Genomic DNA, 23,542 nt, shown 5'->3' with positions numbered 1-23,542 from the left:
GCACAGCAGCCTGCCTCATTGGCGGCTATGGGTAATACCCTTTTGCAAAATGAAAAATATGTGCTAAATTCACCATTGTACCATAGATCTTACCAAACTACCCTTTGCTTTCTTCAGGGATGAAGAAATGGAGGGTGTTCGTTAAAAGCTTAACAGTTTCAACCATAATGTTAATATGTTTAGCGACTGAAAGACAATGCAGCCTCACACTTCTTTGCCACTTTTTTTGCCTTACAAATTAGCCCCAACTCCGGGAGCCTGAGGTAGATCCGGATTACAAAGTCATCTTCCACCTGTTCAGCAATTAAACAAATTTGCAATAGACTTTTCCTTCTATTTAACTTTTATTAAAAGAAGTGCTAAGGTACTGAGATGCAGTACATCATATTTATTACCAAAATTATTAACAAATATACAAAACTTGTACATGTAATTTTCTTACATCCATTTATTCTCTATAATACTGATTTTTGTTCAAGTAGGTTATCTACAGTATGTAAACATCCCTTGGATTGACCTCACACAGATTAGGAAAGCCCTCTAACCCATGCTTTTATCAGATACTTCTTTTTATTTGGCTTTCATTTGTAGCATCTAATCTCCACATTTGGCACATGGAAGAGACATCTACAGTGCAAAAGAGGCAGGTTTTTCTGGTTTCATTCTGAACAATTTTGCAGGGGCACAGTTAAAGAGCTGAGAGGAGACACGGGCACTCTAACTTGATGGCGTTGGATGAGCTGTAATGCCAACATCTCTTGGTTCAGCCACTAAACTTGAGCATAAAGTCAATGTCTCTTCCTTCACCCACCCTCCCACCCATCCACCCCCATGCAAGGCTGATTCAGTTTTAACCTTGTCTCAAAAGGGTTACGATAAATTCCATCCACCCCAGAACAAGTAGGTTAATTTCACTGAGTAACAAGTTTTCTGTTCTTTCTTGTGGGTTGGTATCTGTGGTTTGATGAGCCAGCAAAACTCTTAAATGGAGAATAAGATAAAAAACAGATATGAGAGTAGAACTTTCTGCTTTCAATTGGCATCTCTGTATCCAAGGCCAGAGCCTTTCTGTGGTGGAAAAGCGACAAACGCCTTAGCGAATGGCAGAGAAAAGTCACCCTTGTCATAACACGTTGGACTCCAAGCCTTTGCACAGTGTCAGAAAAATCAAAAAGAAAAGAAAAAAAGGTAATTGAAGATTCTGCCCTCTACTTCCTGGGTTTCCTTTTGCTTATTTAACTTAATCTACCCAAGTAAAGCTGATCCAGAGAGAGCTCTGTTCGCCCGTTCTCCCCCATTCTCACTCTCCAGCACAGTATTGCTCGTGTGGTCGGCTGCGCCTTGTCCGCGAAGCACCCGCGGAGAACGTCTGGATTTGGACGCGCGCCTGCCTCCTGGCTTCCGTCACCACAGTGGCGCGGGTCCCTCCGACGCCCCGTAGAGCTCGGCCAGCTTCCGGAAGCGGGGCCCCCAGTCCGTCAGGAAGTCGAAGTTCTGTTCCGAGTCCGACGTGGCAGACTGCAGGGAGCTCAGCGACCCCGCCACAGAGCCGTCGCCCTCGAACATGTACGTCTGAAGGGAGTCGAAGGGCGGCGCCCACAGGTCCATGTCGGCCTCGTAGAGCTTGGCCAGCACGTAGCTGTGGACGGTGCTGTTCACTGCGCACGTCTGAGGCACGTAGCGGGAGAGGCTCTCGATCTCGGGCAGCATGTCCTGCCGCGTCTTGGGGGCGGTCCCCGCCTGCGCCTCCCTGGGGTTCCACATGGCCGCGATGTCGAAGGCTTCCGTGTCCTCCTCGCCGCCGCCCTCGTCGTCATAGCGGACGATGTTCTCGTGGATGTTTTCCTCGTCGTCGATGATGTATGGTTGTTTCCGGTGCCGCCTCATGGACAAAATGAGCAACACCAGCACTGCCAGGAAGAAAAAGGAGAGTCTGTTTACCTAGGAGATGTGGCTGTGTGTGCGGTGAGTAGAAATAGTGTTGATTCACCACGGTTTGGGGAAGAGCTACCGAGTGGAGAGAGCTCAGATAGCTTTTGGATATCTGAAACGTCGGGGAATTCTAATTTAAGTCCACCTTGTTCTCTTTCTGCAAGTCAGGTTGTGGACAGTGACTGTATTTCTTTAAATGGTTTAATTCGAAAAAATTGCATATAGTCTCAACATCAGCGTGCTGTTTTGAAATTGTGTGTGTCTCTACAGCTAACACCCAATTTAAAATCCAATTAACAAAGCACAAAGGCCTGTTATGGACCAACATACTCTAAGGACCAGATCATGTGCTCTGTTTATATGATGCTAAATATACATTTCTCCTCTTATAATGTGGAAGTCTTATGTAGGGGGAGTGCTGCTTCCTTATATTAAATCTTAATAGGATTCTACTCTGTATGTAATCATATCTTAATGTGCATAGAGACACAAATACTAAGTATGCGCCAAAGTTGTAGTCTTTTTATACCTCTAAAAAACAACAGAACATAAGTGATCCCTGGGGTCCAGTAAACTCAGGTTCCTCAGAGAAGCCTTTCATTAAAGAGGTAGTTGTGGCTTTCTGGACCCAAGGGTGTTTATGGAAGGGAGAGAATGAGCAGTGGCATTTTATATAATTCATCATGTTATTAAAGAAACACCACACTGTTAGATGTGCCCTTGCAGGTTTGGATAAAATTTTATCCCAGCAAATGCATTCCCCTCCCCCCCCCCCAGAATGTGTTCGCCGGGGTTTAAAGGAGAGATAGAGATAATGCCATTGAGCTATTTATCTCTCTGACTGAAAACGTTTTTCAGGAAGAGTGTTGAGGTTTTAGCTGTAGAATTGCTATTGATTTTTTTTTTTTCTGGTGTGCTTTGTTACAGCTAGTGAACAGTGACAGTTTGACATACTGCAAAATAAGACCCCAGTTTATCCAAGGGGAAAAAGTGGAGTACATTCATACATACAGTAAAAGATTACAGACTAATAAAACTCACAACAATGATTCAAAAATTTTGTTGAATGTAGATGTGCTTTTTTATAAATTGCGATTAATGACATTAATACGTAATGTTTTCCTAGATAGCTTTGGTGACAAAACATACACAGGAAATGATGATATGCTTGCGTCTATTTTCTCTGTGTGCAAAAATACGAGGCGTGGACTAAAAGGATGGTGAGATTCCTAGAGAAAAAGAGACTAATAGGACTCTAAGGAAGTGAGGGCTTGAATCGAGCATGAAAGGTTGGAGTGTGATTGGGATTGATGCAGGTTGGAGACCTGAGATTCGAAGTGAGCATGCTGTATTTGCAGGATTCAGTAAAGTTATTAAACCCAAATGTTTTTAAGGCTCTATGCTAAGCAATGGGGAAACAGTATGGAGTGTGACATGGATTCTGCTCTTGCGAGCTTGTAATCTAAGGAGATTATGGATGCCGATAATTAATGCAAGTCAGACAGTGATAAGGGCTATTAGCGCCACAAGTGTCTCCAGGAGAGTACAGAGGCAGGGCCAGTGAATTTTACTTGGGAGACTGAGAAGGGCGTCACAGAGGTGACCTTGAAGTGGTAGGGGTGGTATTTCGGAAAGTGCTAGGAAGCAAAATTGGAAGTCTTTTGAGTACCTTGCTGGAGAGAATTCTGATGGTCATGGAGAAGTAGGCTGTTTATATAGAATTAGTCCGTTTCTTGAAAAATAAAGATTGCTACATGTCTTTTTTTAAAAGGTAATCTAATTTAAATAACAAATATTATATAATGCCCTGAAAATCAGATTTTGAGGAAAATGGTCTTATTTAGCTGAAAGGCTTCTCTGACCGAAGAGAATTAGTTCTAGGGGTGGTTTATTCTTTGGGTACTGTAGGCATGATGCATAGAGCTTATGAGATTTTCTAGGAACTACATACATATGTGAGACATGAAAAAAAACCCCACGAAGTCAGAATTAATTTAGTTGTCCACAAAATATAGTATTTTGTTGACAAATGCAACTCAAATCTTAAAGTTTCATGAATTATTCTTAATGTGGGATGCGTACTCTTAAAAGTAAGAGTACTTAAAACTGTGAGGATTTTATGACAGCTCTGCTCAATTTAGCTCCTGAAAACTGTTTACTTTTTCTGTAGAGTTCAAAAGACAAGACATCATCATGGGTGGGGAGGGATAAAATAAATTGTCCCTTGCACACCATTTTTAACTTGAGAGCCTCTCCAAGCCAGTCTGTTTAAATCAGTATTTCTGTAATGATGGCTTTTTGTGGGCCAGAGTGAACTTTTAACTTCGACATTTTCCAAAGATAGAAGTAAGGACAGCCAGTCTGGAAATTTCTCCCAGGACCAAGTTTCTTCAAAGGCCTCTTACCGGTTGTCCAGTTCTGCACTCAAGGACCCCCAATGCCACCTTATGGAAACTCAAGGAATTGCAGGGAGGTTTTACCTGTCAATGCAGTCAGGGTCCAGAAACGGTAACAATTTTGTCTGACACAGGGATCCAAGAACTTAGAAAGGTTACTTATTTATACTTTTTCTCTCTTTGCATGGGGCTGAACCAAAACAACAAAATTAAACTACATGTTGTATTTTTATATGTATTTTGAGAAGCACATTCCACAGACCTACCTAGAAAATCAGGTGCTGACATTTTTCACAGGAACTTCTTTCTTTGATCTGTCTCGGTATAGAGGTGAACTTGGGAGCAGGGGTGTATGTGAATATCTGTACCTCTATTCTAATTTCAATCCTCAGGGCTTTTTCTCTCAAAACTCAGATTTCTTTTATATTGAATAATACTAGTATCTACTAAATCTGTTTTTCTCTAAGCAAGATATATTTGCTATAGATTGGTGCAATAAGAAGAGCAAGGATATACGTACAGATACTTTCTTTTTTGCGAGAGTTGGTTTAGGTGTTTTTGTTTCTCTGTTTTTGAGTGTGGAATTAGAAAACAATTGCAAGGATGGCCTTACATACCAGGGAGGTGGGGAGCCGCATTGCAGTATGACTTGAGAGGAGGAAGGAAGGATTCCTTAACCCCAGTAGTGCCCTCCCGCTACTGGCCTGTAATGCCCTTATTTCGTCAGCAGAGGAAAACTGACCCTGTTTAGTCGCCGTTCCTGGTTAGATGGCCATGGTGCCTGGGAGGGGTACTAATCACCCCAAACAGGTTATTCTCCAGAAATCTGTGTGGTTCACACCATCACTTCCTTCATCTCTCTGCTCAAAGGTCTTATCAGTGAGGGATTCCCTGACTACCCTGTTTGAAATGGCATCTGTCCCTGTCACTTGTCCAGCCAGGATACCTTTTCCCTCTTCTCTTCCCTGTAATACCACCTCCAGAATCAGGATGAGCGTTTAGGAGAAAGGCAGTGCTGTTGAGCCACAGGGGTGCCCAGTGTGTATGGCCTGCCTGCTTTTCAGCCCTGGCTCTGCCTCTGACCTTGGTTTTGAGCCTGTCACTTACCCCTTTGTGACTTAGCTATTACTTAAATGAAGGGGTTAGAAGAGGTGATCATCAAATCCTGTCTAAATTGTAATTTTGATTCTATGATGTCAAAACAAACCTGCTTTGTTCTGAAGTAAACTCAGGAAGGCAGGATGTGTCTGTTTTATTAATCCTAGCACCTTGTATGGTGCCCCAGCTCATAGTAGATACTTCGTAAGTATATGTGCTTTGATCTTACCACAGACACCTTGAAGAAGGGACTGTCCTCAGTTTCTTTACTGTTTTTTTGCAGCCTCACTCTACCACCTTTTGAGTAAGCAAGGTGTGGAAGATCAGTTCTGAATAGCTGTGTCAGGAAGGTAATGAATGGATGTGTGAGTAAGCACTGGCAGGACTCCACAGAAGGGAAAGCAGCCCCTTACTCACCTAAGAGGACGAAGATGCAGGCCAGGATGGCAATGAGGGCACCCCGGCTCAAACTGACTGGGAGCATGTAGGCCTCTGGGCTGCAGGACATGACGTGGCCATCGTCATCACAGCTGCACACTTGGATGGTCAGTGTGCCTGTGCTGCTCAGCACGGGCTGCCCGCTATCTGCTATCAGGATAGGCAGGTAAAAGACACTCTGCTCCTGCTGCCGGAAACCAGACCTCCTGGTTAGTATCCGTGCTGTGTTATCTGAAAGAAGGAGGGGTTCCAGGATTGGAAAAGGGAAGATGAATTAATTTCTTGGATTGAGGAAAGCAAGGGGGCAGGGGCAGGGAGTAAGAAGGAAAGAGGATAGTCAGATATTCCCTGGTAGTGGTCAGCCATGGGCGGGTTTGCCTGGATCAGCATTTGGATTCAGAAATCAGGCTTTTTGCTTGCTTTTAGGTAAAACCCTGAGGCTTGGAAGAGAAGGCCTTTTTTGAGTCTGTCTTATCCTTTGTGACATAAAGTGCCCAAGGCAAACTGTCAGACTTCAGATCTAACAAAAATGTCCCTGGGAAAGCTTGACAGAAAAGAACAATCACTGGTGACTTGTGGTCCCTGTTTGTTCCTGCTCAGCAGCTTGCCGAGGCCCCAGTGCTACTTTGTGCCTCCAGCAAAAGAATGCTGAGGAGCCCATGTGACTGTGGCAGATTGCTTATTTTTGCCACTTTGACTGGAATTCATGTCTTTTACTATTTTCTTTTATGCCTCTGAAATGCAGTCACCAACTCCTGTGCTTCCTAAAGAACCTGCTTATTTAGTAGAAGCTTATTTGAAATCTCCTAATCATATGACACACCTTGTTATTTCTCCTGAGTTGGTGGTCTAACTTTAAGCGGTTAATATGAACTTGTTGAAAATTTGTTCCTGATCAATACTAGAAATCTTTCCTCCAGTTTTAAAGGGGATTAGTCAAATTATTAGATATTTTCTGCAAAGTTGGGATGTGTACATGTGTGTGTTTACATTTATATTCACATACCGTGTTGAGGCAGTGTTCATTTTTTAAATCTACATTCTCAGGTTTCCTGGAGTAGGTTTGAATTCTGAAGTAGATATACTTTTGCAAAGCTTGGACTATTTTGAGCAGAGGAAAAATTTGAGAGATGTGGTAGGACATACAAGAAGTGATTCTTAAAGCTAATACCACCAACACAGAGGTCCCATGGATGTGTTTCATATTTCATAGGAAAGAGTTGAGAACATCACAGAAAATTTTGAGAGCCTAACCTAAGAAAACATTATTAGTGATCATCAGTATTTCTGGTTCTTCTTCTCTTTTTGAACATAATAAAGGATTATACTTTTCTGTCCTCTTAAATGTGGATATGTCTGTGTGATTTGCTTTAGTTGATGAGCAATAGTGATTTGTGTTACTTCTAGGCAGAAGTCTTTATGAGCTGATGTATGAGTCTCCATGCTTTTTCCTTGCTGTAGTTACTGAGAAAGAACCACAGGGTGTGAGATGCAGAGTGGGGCAGCCTGGGACACTGAGCTCAGACCCACCGTAGGCTGTATGTGAGCAAGAAATTAACTGTAGTTGTGCTAAGCCACTGAGATTTTTGTGGTAGTTGTTCCTGTAGCATAACTTGGGCTATTTTGAGTAACGCATTACCCCTTAATTAACTTTCCCTCTTCCACCTGCTTTTGATGCTAACGGCTATTGTTACTAACGGCTCATGTGCCATGTACCTGCACTTTGCATGCAGTATCTCACTCAGTCTTCACAATTTGGAGAGAGTAATAATCTCACTCCTTTTCAGAAATAGAAGTAAGGCCTAGAGTGATTTTATAATTTGTTTGAAGCTGCTAACCTAGTCAGTAACAGAGCTGGGATTTGAACTCTGGTCTCTCTGTCTCCAAAACATGCACACCTTCGATTATACTATATAACTGCTTATTTAGTAATGTTAACTGTCAAAAAAAATTCAGATAAGCATAATCTCTTCCTGCTTTGATACAGGCTACTTCTTATTTTCTTCTCAATGGAGAAGGGATGCCAACCTGAGGATTATATTCATATTTCCACCTACCACACAACCCACGAACCTTTCTGTTTTCCAGACTTAATAGCTAAGTACTGTCAATTCCACTTTGTAGTTTTAATTGTTTGTTTTTTCAGAAAGCAGGTTTTTCTCTAATCAGAACTTTTTAAAAATTTTTTTGGTTTAGTCCAGGTGAGGTCATAAAACTTTTAGAAAGTCTGACTAGAGCCGAAATTCATGGAAGTATTATATGTATGACATACATGTTTCTTGATCTAAGAATTATTTAAGATTAAAGAAAAATACCAGAGCATCACATTGCTGAGTCCAGTGCTAGAAGGGGCCTGGCATATAGTAGCCACTTGGAAAATTTTTGTTGAATGTGATAATTAGGGCTTTAGCAACTTATTTGGAAACAGCATTCTTTCCTAAGGTGACAGAGAACAGTGTGTGCGTGGGGTAGTGTGTGCGTGGGGTGGGGTGTGGTGGGTGGGCATGGTAAAACAGGACCGATTTCTGGTCCCAATTTTAATGCTTATTGATTTTCTGGTCTTGGGCCATTTGCTTACTTTCCTCATCTATCAGATGGGATACTAAGAATCAGAAGTATTAATAACTTCCTTAAAGCTTCACAGAATTATTGTAAATATCAAATAAGTTATGGGAAAATACTTTTGAAACTGTAAAGTACTATATATACATAATTCTTTTCAGAATGTTTTGGGGCTGAAAAGTAAAAAAAAGGCTTTACTGGAGATAGTGCCCTGTTGTGTTCATAAAAGGACATTATGTTTCAGGCACGGGAACAGAGGTAGTTGACAGTAGATCTGCCCTATATTAGTCAGTTTTTGCTGTGTTGGGTTTTTTTAGAGACAGGATCTTACTTTGTCACCCAAGCTGGTGTACAGTGGTCGCATCATAGCTCATTGCAGCCTTGAACTCCTGGGCTCAAGTGATCCTCCCACCTTAGCCTCCCAAGTAGCTGAGACTACAGGTGCATGCCACCATGTCTGGCTAATTTAAAAAAATTCGTAGAGATGAGGTCTTAGTGTGTTGCCCAGGCTGATCTGAAACTCCTGGTCTCAAGTGATCCTCCTGCCTCAGGCTCCCAACTAGCTGGGACTACAGGTGTGTGCCACCATCCCTGGCTAATTTTTAAAAAATGTTTTGCAGAGATAGGGTCTTGCTGTGTTGCCCAGGCTGGTCTTGAACTCTTGGTATCAAGCAGTTCTCCTGCCTTAGCCTCCCAAAGTGTCGGAGTAACAGGCATGAGCCGCTGTGCCTAGACTTGGTCAGTTTTAAAATGAGCCTCAGTAAAGGATACTTGTGGTATAAATTGTCATTTGGAGATTAAGAGTTCATGCTTTCTGTTGAAGATGTGCTGACTTCTGTTTTGGGAAACCTTCCAAGAGATGAGTCATGTCTTATTATAGTCATCCAGTGCCAGTGGCCCATCTTTTTAAGGAATTGGTTCCATAAATTGGTGCCCAAAGTCATCTTTAAGAAATTTGCAGCATTTTGCTGCACTTTGTTTCACTCATTAGAATGATAGCTTAGCTGAACAGTTGAAGAAAAAATAAAATGTGTTACAGTGTGTTATTTTTTCCCCCCAGGGTTGGCTTTGTAAAGCCAGTCCTAGGCTGAAACCACTTTTTGCTGGAATACTTTCCCTACGAAGCAGATAAATGAATAGTTCAAAATTTTGACCCAATAAAAACTTCAGGTTATTTAATCAAAGTATTTCTGTCTTTATAATTCATATTGCCATTCCTTCCAGAATTATTATAGTAGTTTTATGATGACATGTAGGAGGTCGAAGGGATGACTTAGAAGAATGCTCTCCCATTTAGAAGAAATCAGGTTTGAGATTCTCAAGTTTTACAGCAGAAAACTGTCATATGGGGTTGAAGCAATACTTTTAATCTCAAATAATTGATATTTGAAACTAAAACCAGGTGTGCCTAACCTGATCATGACTTTTTGTTATCCTTTGCTTAGATTTTTACAAAGTGGCAATAAATATTTTAGAATTGGAATGAAAATGAGGCTATTGCAGTCTGGAGAAGTGATGACCTTCCCAGGTCAGATGGCTAGCTGGCAGTAGAGTTAACAACAGATGAGGTTCATTTGACAGTTTAACTTATTTTTTCCATTGCCCTGACCTTTTCTTTCCTTTTGAAGCAAATCATCTGGCTAGAGAACAGAAATCCTTCCTTTTCCCATCTGTGCCCAAAGAAGAGTGTGCTGGGTCTGTGAGCCCCTTAGCTGGTCTGAATGCTCGCTGGAAAAGAGGGGCTTGGAATTCTGTTCCATCAAAGCTGTAGCGGGGAGCAGTTTCTGGATAGGGAAGCCTACCTGAAAGTGTGTCTCTAAATCATCCTAAAATGATAAAACTGTTTCAGTGCCAAAACTGTGTTTATGGTCCTGTGTTTGCCCTTTCTTATCTCTATTACTTATCCTTTGTCTCTTTTTTGTTTGGAGAGCTTTTTACTGTTTCCTGCTTTGATCTCTGCCTAGAAATGTTCCCCCAGGGGTTTTTTTCTTTTCTTTTCTTTTCTTTCTTTTTTTTTTTTTTTTTTTAAATCTAGGTCACTTTCTGTCTTTCTCAGATTTTTCCCATTGTTACAGAACATATGAACAGGGCTGCTACCAGTGGAAATGAAGAATTTCGCCTTTGTGCTTTGCAGTGTTTCTGGCACAGGACAGGTACTCAGTAAATATCTGTCGACTTACTGACTGAAGGAGTTTTAGAGTTGGCAAAGGGTTCTCCGAGTTTGTTGTTCTGAAACAAAACTTTAAAAGACTCTGTGAAGCTGGGTGCAGTGGCTCATGCCTGTAATCCTAGCACTTTGGGAGGCTGAGACAGGAGGATTGCTTGACGATGGCTGGTAAAGAGCAGGTAGTCTTTGACACTATTTGCATAAGACCATAACCTAAAGTAGCTGGCCTATGCTGTAGAAAAGCATAGATAGCTAACCCTCCACCTGATTACCTTGGTTGTCCCTTATGGTAAAGTTGGGGTTGTTAGCAGCCTCAGGAGCCAAGCTGTAGTAGAAATGCTGACCATTGCGTGGGTCATCTTGGTCCACTGCACTCACTGTCTGGATCAGCTGAGGGAGGGACATGAAATCAGGTGAGCTGGAGCCAAAGGAAAAAGCACCAGGGCCCAGTTAAATCCCAAACCTGGAAATGTGATGGTGGATTGTTATACCTAATGGAAGGATATCATTGATATTGGAGAGGGGCAGGGAAATGCTGGGTAGAGAAGGGCAGGGTCCCTGGCAAGGGCTCCATGGACCTAAGTGAGAATAGGAACTCCTGTTTTTGTTCCCAAATGTTGCATTTTCCAAGACCACTCTGGCCTGCCATGCCCCCCATTCTGTACCCTTAAAAACCTTAGCAGCCACAGACACAAGCAGCTGGGTGTTGAGAGGAGAAGAGGAGCACACCAGCAGACGCTGGCAGACTAGCGATGGTGGAATGATGTGGATGCCAAGGGGAGTTCAGCCCAGGACAGTCGGAGAAGAGTCTGGCCACTGGGCAGCCTGAGTCCAGGGGAAGAACACCTTCTCACTCCATCCCCCGCTTCCGGCCTCCCATCCATCTCACGAAGAGTCACCTTCACCACTCAATAAATGTTGCACTCAACCTTCCAGCCCATATGTGATCTGATTCTTCCAGTTCACTGGGCAAGAACTCAGGCTGTCACACTGGCCCTCTGTCCTTGTGATAAGGCACAGGGTCTGTTCAGCTAATACAGGCCATCTGCAGAAGGCATAGCTGAGAGAGAGCACACTGTAACACACGCCCACTTGGGCTTCAGGAGTCCTAGATGCTGCTGTGGGGCTAGAGCCCAAAGCGCTCCCCATGGCTTCTGCACCTGCCCATCTGCATGCTCCCCCTCGGGGTTTGAGCAGCGGGGCACACTCCTGTCCTGCAAGGGGGGTAAGGGAACTCTCCCATTCCATGTGAAACTTCCCTGCACAGTCTCTATGCCATCACACACCTAGGGATTTGATTTTGCTTTAGGGTTGGGCTTGAGTATGTTAGTAGGCATAGGATAAATGTTACCTAAATACTTCAGATGTTAGACATCAATATGACATATATTCTTCCACCATGGGCAGCCGTTTCTAGGCAGTCTAAAAAGTAAGAACTTTGAGTTTAAGGGCTCGGGTGCCGCAGAGTCCTGCTTGACCCCATATTTTTTCTCACCTCGTCTATTTAACCTCATCACTGACCCAATATTTCAGGGCTAAATTGCTGTCTTTGAGAAGCCCCTGTTTAAGAATGACTATGACCTGAAGAGAAGTGAGTGACACATTGGCATTGGCCATGTCGGGTTAACAGAAAACAGGCCTGAGGGAATGGGTCACAAGGAGTCACGTTTTGTTGGCAGGAGGGAGAGCTAGCAAAGATAGCACAGGATCCCCAGAGTGGAAATGCAGAATAGACAGGAGTCAGAAGCAGAACTTGGGGGTGGGGAGAACAGGAGGTCAGGTGGCTTCCTGTTGGATTCACTGGCCAAGTTTTGCCTTTTCCATAATGTTTTTCAAAGGAGTAAGTTGCATGAAGTCTGTGGAGACCATGATCTAAAAGCTGTTAAAGAAATCTGTGTGAAACAGACTACTGGAATGGGAGCTGGCAGGCTGAGGGGGATACAGAAGAGGCATTGAACGGCAGCCTCCTTCATATGTGTTTCCTCTCCTACCAAGCAACAGCACAGACTACTCCTACCCATCTTGGGCCCAGCCCCGTAGACTTGCCACTCCTGCTGTTTAAAAGCCAGCTATGCTTCTACCACCATAGGAACAAGGACATCAAAGGTCAGTTTGAGGGACCAGGTGGGCTTGCTTAGTTTGTGTTTTTTCATCTGTAGATTAGAGGAGGTAAAACTACCCTCACAATATGCTGAAGATTAAATGAGTGGGGGTGGTGGTTGGGGGAACTCCCATCAGGGGGCCTTTTGGACAGTGTTGCTCAGATTCCCCCTTCAATGAAGGACTTTTCCCCTAGTTATCACCTACCAGTCCCTTTGGGGATTGCCAATTGCAGACAGCCACCTACCCACTCCTATGGTTTGGATATTTGACCCCACTGAATCTCATGTTGAAATCTGATCCCCATTGTTGGAGGTGGGGCCTGGTGGGAGGTGCTGGAGTCATCGTCTTGGTGCAGTCGTCCTCATAATGAGTTGAGTTCTTACTCTGTTTGTTCCTGTGATAGCTGGTTGTTAAAAAGAGCCTGGCACCTTCGCCTCCTGCCTTACTTCCTCTCACCATGTGATCTGCACATGTCAGCTTCCTTCCCCCTTCCTCCAAGTGTGGAAGCAGCTTGAGGCCCTCCCTAGATGCACATGCTGGCACCATGCTTCTTGTACAGCCTGCAGAACCATGAGCCAAATGAACATGTTTTCTTTATAAATTACCCAGCCTCAGGTAATCCTTTATAGCAGTACAAACTGACTAAGACGCCCATGGTCAGCACAGACATCCAGTGACTAATTAATGTGATAGTATACAGGTCTGGCTATCCCATCTCAACTTGGGGAAACTCTAGTTCTGGAACTCTCTGAGAAGTCAGCTGAGGCAGTTAGTGAGTCTGCATGGCAGCTGGACTTCTTTTGCCCAGTCCTGCTTCCTTTGCTTTCCTCACACAGGTGCTGGCCCTAAGGGCCCTCCTTAATAAACACCTTATCCTGGAACTCCATCTCAGGGTGTGCCTCCTGGAGTCCCCAACTGTTGAACCTGAAAGTAGGGGGAATGGAGTTGCCAGGAAGGTAAGGGTCAGGAGAGTAATGGAGATCAGCTTGCCCACAGCCAATCCTCGTATCAGTGCTGCTCACACTCTAGGATTACTCTCCTGTCCTGTCCCTGCCTGGAGACAGAGCCAGCACTTTTCAGCTTGCTTGTAGTGCCAAAGACATAATAGAGGTAACATATTTCTTGAGGCATGTTACACATAGGTGATTCTACATAATTTGATAAACATAGTTGGGAAAGTCATTTCAGAATATCTGGCCTGCATATTGTGAATATATCGTTGAGATTGGGGCCCGAGGCACAGAGCTGGTTGCTTACAGGGCTTCAAAGCACGAGTGAGTGAAGACACAAATCGCTAAGTCTGGATTGGGAGTGCATGTCCTGCTCTCCTGCTCTCTGTTCTCCCGGCAAGTCAGATTTCTTCCTCAGCCCTGCTTGTCATGCAATATTCTGCTCAGCTGGTTTCATTCCGCCCTTGGCCATCACCAAGTACATTATCTGATTTCTTTATGGGCTTCCTTTAAGGCTGCTTACCAAGAGGAAAGCATGTATGTGGACTTGTCAGACGTGAAGCCAACGACAGTGTCCAACAAGTAAACACAAGGAGGACTGATTCTTTATAAACCAGATATATCTCTGAGCCGCATGCTTTTGAATAATCTTCAAAACATTTCCCAGAGCCCAAATCAAAGGGTAAGATTTTCAGTATCTTGGCCTAAAGGTGACAGTGGAACAGACTGAACTTGAAGTGGCAGATGTGTACTTCAGATTACTATATAACAGACTATTAAAAGATGCATTTAGAAATGGGGACTATGTTTGTTTGACTACAGAAACAGGAGAGGTAGTTAAAATGTCCTTCACTTGTCAGAATGCAATCTTACCTACTCTGAAGCCCCTTAAAAGAGGGTGCTTTGTTTTGGGGGAAAGGAGGTTTAATTTACTCTGCTACTTATCGCCCTCTTTGTATTATAGATTAAAATTAGCTTATTTTGTCATAACAAAATATTCGTATAATTTTGTAACATAAAAGTTTATATTATATTACATATATAAATTTTATGATATAAAACAAAAATTATTAAAATGAAGACCCAAACTTCCTTACGTAAACTCAACTACCTTAGCACAGTAACTATACTATTTTTGCATCTTCCCTCTCATTGTTTACTTGCAGTCATAATTTTACATGACTGCAAGCATGTATGTGTAGTTTGTATACCTCCCTTCTTTACTTATAATAACACGGATCATTTCTTGTGCTGTAAATTCTGCATTGTAACTTTTATTAGCTGTATAATATTTCAGGTCTTACTAGACTAGAAATTCACTAGATGTGGAAAGAGAATTATCCTAGACTTGTTGAAAAGAATTTTTTTTAGGAGAGCTGTCGACCATTACACCAAATTTCAAGGATTGGTAGATAAATCTAGATCAGAATCATGATGGAACATCTTTCTTCCCCTGAGGGATGGAAATCACTTTTTGCTTTGGCTGAGTAAATGGTAAAGATGTGTTCAGTCCCTCTTTGGTGAGCTCAGGGAGCTAACATAAGTTTTGGTTATGCAGACCTAGTCTCTCTGTGCGAAAAGATGCTGGAGGAACTACTACGAGGGAGTGTGAGAAGTGAAGTGGTATGGTTTGTCTGTGCCCCCACCCAAATCTCATCTTGAATTGTAGTTCCCATAATTCCCACATGTTGTGGGAGGGACCTGATGGGAGATAATTGAATCATGGGGGCAGTTTCCCCCATACTGTGTTTGTGGTAGTGAGTAAGTCTCACAAGGTCTGATAGTTCTATAAGGGGTTTGCCTTTTCACGTGGCTCTTTGTCTTGCCTGCTGCCATGTAAGACATGCCTTTTGCCTTCCACCATGATTGTGAGGCCTCCCCAGCCACATGGAACATAAATTACCCAGGCTTGGTTATGTCTTTATCAGCAGCATGAAAATGGACTAATACATGAAGGCAAAGTTAGATTACAGTCAGAGGCCTGAATTACCAATGCATGAGCCCCTGCCTTACCAATAGGCACTTCCCCAGCTTTCATGTTAAAACCATTTCAGCCCATTTGATCCAGCACCAGCATCCACAGGACCACAGGATATTCTGAGGTGGAGAAGGGGAGCAAATGAGGGCTATTAGGGGATCTGTTGGGTTGCTGGGTCATAGGCAGGGGAGGAAAGCATTTTACAAAAGCAGGAGCAGAATGGAGGAGATGGACAAATTATAGGACGGGCAACAGCCTGACACATGCATTGTTACATGGTCACTCCAAACGGAGTTCCAGATGTTTCTCAGTTACACCACTTAGAATTTGATCAACTAAATATTCAGTTAGGTTTAAGGGCATACTTTAAAAAATATATGAATATATCTCTGAAGATTGTGGAGCTAGATTTCAAATAAGTAGATCTTTGTCCTTTCGGATTACTTTCTTCTCAAAACTTACCTGACATGAGCAGCACTAAGAAAATGGATGTTTTAACTGAGGGAGGAGAGAGGGTAGGTCATTCTAGGTGGCAGCATTCTGAGATAGGCCAGGCAGTCCGTAAATAAGGTACTTCTTGCCAGAAGTTAAGAAAGGGAGGTGGAAAGATACAGAAAATAAACTTGTCCTACTGCAGAATATTTGAGGAATTGGTACCACACTTGGGAAAAGAGCAACTTCTTCCTCCTTTTCCTGGTCTTCTTGGTCCCTCACTTCCAGGCCCCAGAGTAGGTGTTACTGCCATTGGTGCTACACAATTCCGTTTCCAGGTGGACACATACCTTATACAGCTGTCCTGTACGTCAAGCCACCCTCAAAGTGCTGTTTAGGCCATAAAAGGTAATGTAGGTTCCAAATAGTTGTCTTTTTGTTTTTTTAGTTTTTTTAGAGACAGGGTCTCACGGTGTTGCCCAGGCTGGTCTCAAACTCCTTGACTCAAGCTATCTTCCTGCACTGGCCTCCAGAAATGCTGGGATTACAGGCATGAGCCACCACACCTAGCCTCAAATAGTTGTCCTAACAAATAAATGGTTGGAACCTGATATACGGAAATTGGGGATTCTGTCTTGTGAACTGTTTGTTTCTGGGGTCAAAATTGCTTTGATGGTGAATTTGGTTATCTGTAACAATTGTTTCTATATGTTAGGGGTTAAGCAGAGTGCACCACCTACAGGCCGCCTTACCTGTCCTGCCTTGGCGTTCTCACAGACAAAAGCTTCATAGAATCTGGGGAACTCCGGAGCATTGTCATTCACATCTAAGACTTTGATTGTGACAGGAACACTTCCAACCTGGGAGGGATTGTCTAAGGGGAACACAAGGAATACCAAATCTGAGAGATTAGTAATGCCAAAAGAAAAAGAAAAAAGAATAATTGTCTTTGCTAGAAGTAGGTATTTACCTGGTGAGTCTGGGTTTGAAAGAAGTGGATAAAGTACATGGAAATGGTAGCAAGAGCATAGGATCCGTGTGTCGCCTACTAAGAGTGTGGCCGGATATGAGAAGTTTGCGCAGAACAAGGTGTGTGTTGGTGACCATTTGCTATCAGCAGTGTGAAGGGAAGGGTGAGAAAAGGGAGCAAGTGTCACAAAACGAATCTTAAAAAGAAGTTTTCAATCTCCCATTTGGCTCAGACTTCAAGTTCTGGAATTAAAGGCAGGTCAGTTCTATATTCTGGACTTTAAAAGAGTCCATTGCCAATCGGATGCATACTGTGTGGCACTGCTTGGCTTTATTCCTGTGGAATCATCAGTTCTTTGAATTACATTTCCAAAGGTTTATTTCCAATTATTCACTGGAATAAAGATAACACTGCACATTTATTTCTGCTTAGGGACTAACAGGATATTATAGGATCAAACACACACCAAATCCATATCTTTGGCTGGGGTCATAGTCTCTCATGGGGAACTGTGTCTTTGTGATCTGTGTCTTTTGCTTGGCACTGCCATGCAGAGACGATTGCATAGCTCTGATAGTGCTCCTCCTGTCTTTTTCTGTTTTGGTGACCACCCCAAAACAGAAATTGCAAGACACAGAAATTATTCTTGGTTAATAACTTTACTAAATCCCAAAATGCATTGTTCTTCTGAATCATATTTTTCTACCTTTCTTTCCCCAAACATATCTATGCTCTATTGTTTCCCCCCTAAATACTTCTATTGCTTGGTTACCAGAATGTGCTAGCAAAATTAAGATTTATTTCTTCATTATAACAGTGGTTGTTTGTCTAAGGAATAATGAAAATTCCAGAAAAGCATAGATGAATCCATGAATATGATCCACAATCCTACCACCAGAGATATCCGTTAGATATATGATATTATACAGCATGGGTGTCCAAAATTGGAGTTATACACCCTCCCCCACACATAAGTTATAGTTAAGCAAAATAGAAAAATTGAATTCAGAACATTAATATTTTAGGGTAAGGTTGTCCTTTGTCATTGAATATGTTTTGAAAGTGTGGCTCTTGATGTCTGTATTATATTGTCGTTTTACTATAGGTTGTACCAAAATTTATTGAATCTCCTATTATTAGACATGTAAATAATTTTCATTTTCTCCCTATTTTAAAATAACATGGCAGTGGAAATTTTCACATACAAATCTTTGTTGATATCTGTCATTATTTCCTTAATATGATGACCAGCAGTAGAATTCCTGAAAGAGTATAAATATTTTGGAGAATCTCAATACATATTGCCAAACTGCCCTCCTGAATGCCTGTTTATTATATAGCCAATAGGTTAGGGACTGTCATTTCTCTAAGCCTTTACTATCACCAGTATGGAAAAAAAGGAATGTAGTGGTATATAATCTAATTTTTATTATGTTTATAATATATAAATCTAGTTATTAATCTTCCATTCCATTTTTAAGTTTGTTATGTTAATCAATTTGCTTTTTATTGTGAGATGTCTCAAATTCTTGTGGGCATGGATATATATATATGTTTGTATAATAAGAGTGATATGTTATAAATGCTTCCTTTCATACAGTAATATTTTATACTCTTTCTACATTCACAATCATATTAAAGATTGAAAGCCTGTTAGATTTCTCAGGAGTCTTCCCTTTTCCTCAAAGCTACTTGGGATAAGAATGCTATCTTTCACTGCTTTTCCATGTTTTGTTTTCTTTTATCTGTAGCACAGGACTAAGTATACAAGAGAGCCTCAAAAAAGTATTTGAACTGAATGCATTTACTTACTTGCATAAAGCATGATTTACATTTCTTCCCTTTTATGTACCCAAAGGATTATAAATCATGCTGCTATAAAGACATGTGCACACGTATGTTTATTGTGGCACTATTCACAATAGCAAAGACTTGGAATCAACCCAAATGTCCATCTGTGACAGACTGGATTAAGAAAATGTGGCACATATACACCATGGAATATTATGCAGCCATAAAAAAGGATGAGTTTGCGTCCTTGTAGGGACATGGATGCAGCTGGAAACCATCATTCTTAGCAAACTATCACAAGAACAGAAAACCAAACACCACATGTTCTCACTCATAGGTGGGAACTGAACAATGACATCACTTGGACTCGGGAAGGGGAACATCACACACCCGGGCATATCTTGGGGAGGGGGGAGGGGGGAGGGATTGCATTGGGAGTTATACCTGATATAAATGACGAATTGATGGGTGCTGACGAGTTGATGGGTGCAGCACACCAACATAAGTATACATATGTAACAAACCTGCATGTTATGCACATGTACCCTAGAACTTAAAGTATAATTAAAAAAAAAAGATATAATTTTGTTACAACAAGTTCTAGAAACTTCCACCTTCTATAACACCTACATTTTGTCACTGCATGGAGACCAATTTATTGTGCTACTTACTCATTTCCATAGCAAGGACAGTGATATTATGCCAAGAAAATTCTTCCCGGTCTAGGGGTCTTGCTGTCATTAGGGCACCTGTTGTAATGTCAACATAGAAAAATCTTCCAGAGTCACTGCTTCTATCAATGGAGTATCTGCAGAAACATGGATTATATACATTATTTGCATTTGGATAAGCATATGACAGCATACTGCATGAGGCAACTGAGTGCCTACCATATGAAGCATAGTTCTATCACTTCTGAGTTAACGGCTGCTGGAAGACTGCATTCGTGGTTTTATTTGTTCAAAAACAAAAGTCACCTCCTCCTCCAATAAACAAAACAAATATTGCTTCAATTTTCTCATTCAAAAAACGAAGTAAGCAGGGTACCCACAGTCCTGGGGCAGTTTAAAACTTTTTAAATATGGTTTATGCTATGTAATGCTTGGAATTATCCCAATAATTTTGGGACATCCTGAGTATCAACTCCCGTACATATTTGTTTAAAAGGAATTGTGTTCAAATGAGTTCTCAAATGCTAATCAGAAACTAGAAAAGGAGAAAGGTTATAGTTTAGTGGTTCCAGTCCTTATAATTTGTATCAACTATTAAGAAGAAAGACTTTGTACCAGGCCCTTTCTTTTTTTTTTGAGACGGAGTCTCGCTCTGTCACCCAGGCTGGAGTGCAGTGGCCAGATCTCAGCTCACTGCAAACTCCGCCTCCTGGGTTTACGCCATTCTCCTGCCTCAGCCTCCCAAGTAGCTGGGACTACAGGCGCCCGCCACCTCGCCCGGCTAGTTTTTTGTATTTTTTAGTAGAGACGGGGTTTCACCGTGTTAGCCAGGATGGTCTCGATCTCCTGACCTCGTGATCCGCCCATCTCGGCCTCCCAAAGTGCTGGGATTACAGGCTTGAGCCACCGCGCCTGGCCGCCAAGGCCCTTTCTTAACATGCTAATGACCAACCTTCTGGCAAACACAATAATGGTAGTGTATTTACTAGCTGGAGATCCCTAAACTATGATATACTTTTAGCAGGATGGACCGGATCTGGCTAGGTTGTTTCCTGTAAATAAACGTAGAGTTTATGAATTTGTGGGGTACAGCCTGCTGGAAAATGTCATATAAGCTATGTAATTGATGTTGTATAACAAGCAAATGTTCCATCACAAAAATGGATCTTTGTGTTCAAGCAAGGCACTTTGTCCATTGCTTCTACCTTTCGTGTTCAATCTGGACCAACATGCATCTTTATGCAAGAAAAGGACATTTATGGGCACCTGGGCCTGAGAGTTTCAGAGCTCTCCAAGGGGAGAATGACTCATATTTTGCTGTTGTCTATATCATTTCAGCCATTAGTTAACTAGATCCTGGGTAAGATCTATATTTCCTGTTGAACCTGATTTGGCAATCCAATTCTGTTGTGTTATTTCACCTGTGTTTATCTTGTCTGGTCTTCATCCTGGAAGATTCAACAAATATGGAGGGAGGCTCAGGCATGTGGATGTTAAAAACCCTCTATAAGGGATTTTGATATGTAGCCATGATTGAGAACCATCAATGAGAACCTTATGTAGTCCTTGGTAAAGGCTAAGTAATATTTATCATTTTTATTTTTTGATTCTTTTTTTCTTCTGAGGTGGAGTCTTGCTCTCTTGCCCAGGCTGGAGTGCAGTGGCATGATCTCAGCTCACTGTAGCCTCCACCTCCTGGGTTCAAGGGATTCTCCTGCCTCAGCCTCCCGAGTAACTGGGAATACAGGTGCCTGCCACCATTCCCGGCTAATTTTTATATTTTTAGTAGAGACAGGGTTTTCCCACATTGGCCAGTCGGGTCTCAAACTCCTGACCTAAAGTGATCTGCCTGCCTCGGCCTCCCAAAGTGCTGGGATTACAGGTATGAGCCACCGTGTCTGGTCATTTTTATTTTTTTAATTGACAAGTAATAATTACATATATTTATGGGGTACAGTGTGGTATTTTGATACATGTATACCTTGTAGAATGATCAAATCAGGCTAATTAACATGTCTACTACCTCACATATGTATTTATTTTTTGCAGTGATACCATTTAAAATCTATTCTTTTAGCTATTTTGAAATATACAATACATTATTATGAAATATAGTTACCATGCTGTGCAGTAGATCACAGGAACTTACTACCCCTTACTGTAGCATTGAACCTTTTCACTCTTTTCCCTGTTTACCCACCAGCCTCTGGCAATCACCACTGTGCTCTCTAGTTCTGAGTTTGACTTTCATACATTCTACATATAACTGAGATCACGTGGTATTTGTCTTTCTGTGCTTGGCTAATTTAGCATAATGTCATCTAGACTCATCCATCTTGCAAATGACAGAATTTCTTCTTTTTTAAAGCTGAATTGAATATTTAAGGCTGAAATGAATATTCTATTATGTATGTATACCACATTATTTTTACTCATTCATCTGTTGTTGATGGGCACTGAGGTTGTTTCTGTATCTTGGCTGTTGTGAATAATGCTGCAGTGAATATGAAAGTGGAGACATTCTTTGGCATACGAATTTCAGTTCCTTTGGATATATACCCAGAAATGGGATTGTTGGATCACATGGTGATTCTGTTTTTAGGTTTTTGAGGAACCTCCATTCTGTTTTCTAAAATGGCCGTACTAACATTCTCACCAACAGTGTGCAAGGGTTCCCTTTTTCTACGCACCCCAGCCAACACTTACGTTTCATGTTTTTGACAACAGACATTCTAATGTGTGAGGTGATATCTCATATTGTGGTTTTAATTAGCGTTTTCCTGATGATTAGTGATGTTGAGCATTTTTTCATGTATCTGTTGGTCATTTGTATGTCTTTTGAGAAATGTTTGTTCAGGCATTTTGCACATTTTTTAAACAGGGTCATTTGTCCTAATTTTGAAATAATATTACAAAGCTATAGTAACTAAAACAGCTGGAATTAAAACAGACCCATCACCCAATTAAATAGAGAGCTCAGAAATAAACTCATGGGTCTGCAGTCAATTAACTGATTTTTGACAAAGATTCCAAGAACACATAATGGGGAAAGGACAGTCTCTCCAATAAAGTATTGAGAAAACTAGATATCCACATGCAGAGGAATGGAAATGGACCCTTATCTGACCCCTTATACAAGAATCAACTTAAAATGGATTAAAGACTTAAATGTTAAGACCTGGAACCATCAAACTACTAGAAGAAACCTTATGGGAAAAGCTCCACAATGTTGGTCTGGGCAATGGTTTCTTGGATATGACCCCACAAGCACATACAAAAGCAAAAATAGACAAATGAGATTGTATCAAACAAAAAATCTTCTGCACAACAAAGGAGACAGTCAACAGAGTGAAGAGACAACCCACAGATTGGGAAAAAATATTCTTTTCATAGAATAAGGGGTTAATATCCAAAATATATAAATAACTCAATAACAAGAAAATAATCCTATTTTTAAAAGACCAGTAATTACAATAGCTGCCACTTACTGAATATCAGAAACTTTACTATGTACTTAATATACAGCTTCTTTTAAAAATTTTCCAACATCTCTGGGAGGTAGTTATTATCCCAGTCAACAGATAAGGAAACTGAGGCTTAAAAAAGTCACTTTTTTCTTTCTTTCTTTAGAAATGGGTTCTCTCCTTGTCACCCAGGCTGGAGTGGTGCAGTGGCATGACCAAAAACTAACAGCAGCCTCAAACTCCTCGATTCCAGTAATCCTTCCATCTCAGCCTCCTGAGTAGTTGGGACTAGAGGCAGGTACCACCCCACCTGGATAATTAAAATATATATTTTTGGATTTTAAAAGACAGAGTCTTGCTGTGTTTCCCAGGCTGGCCTCAAACTCCTCAAACTCCTACGCTCAAGTGATTTTCCTGCCTCAGTCTTCCAAGTAGCTGGGATTACAGGCATGAGCCACTGCAACCAGCTGAAGACACTTTTATGCAATTACACAAGGAATAATTTGCAGGGTTTAAGACTTAAAGCCATCTTTATGGAGTTATAACTATTGTGTTTGATTTGAAGCCGTATATTCAAAGTTATAACTACT

General features: G+C 41.6%; 1 protein-coding gene across 3 annotated transcripts in view; it reads right to left on the bottom strand.

The window, feature by feature from the left end:
- Positions 1-329: 329 nt before the first annotated feature.
- Positions 330-23,542, bottom strand: part of CDH20 (cadherin 20) — a 220,828-nt gene continuing 197,615 nt past the window's right edge. For 2 of the 3 annotated variants that reach the window (XM_033238884.1, XM_033238893.1), the window contains 5 exons: positions 19,489-19,625; positions 16,809-16,930; positions 10,866-10,983; positions 5,844-6,095; positions 330-1,910 (listed from right to left, as the gene is read on the bottom strand). In XM_033238884.1, coding sequence (XP_033094775.1) covers positions 1,405-1,910; positions 5,844-6,095; positions 10,866-10,983; positions 16,809-16,930; positions 19,489-19,625 — 1,135 coding nt within the window. In that variant the 3' untranslated portion in view covers positions 330-1,404. The remainder of the gene's footprint in view (positions 1,911-5,843; positions 6,096-10,865; positions 10,984-16,808; positions 16,931-19,488; positions 19,626-23,542) is intronic. The other variant, XM_033238876.1, reaches the window with a different exon arrangement.

The sequence above is a fragment of the Trachypithecus francoisi genome, unplaced genomic scaffold, assembly GCF_009764315.1.
Source record: "Trachypithecus francoisi isolate TF-2019V2 unplaced genomic scaffold, Tfra_2.0 Contig01474, whole genome shotgun sequence".
Taxonomy (NCBI): domain Eukaryota; kingdom Metazoa; phylum Chordata; class Mammalia; order Primates; family Cercopithecidae; genus Trachypithecus; species Trachypithecus francoisi.
Note: the sequence above shows the minus strand (reverse complement) of the source record. Positions and strands in the feature narration are given on the sequence as shown.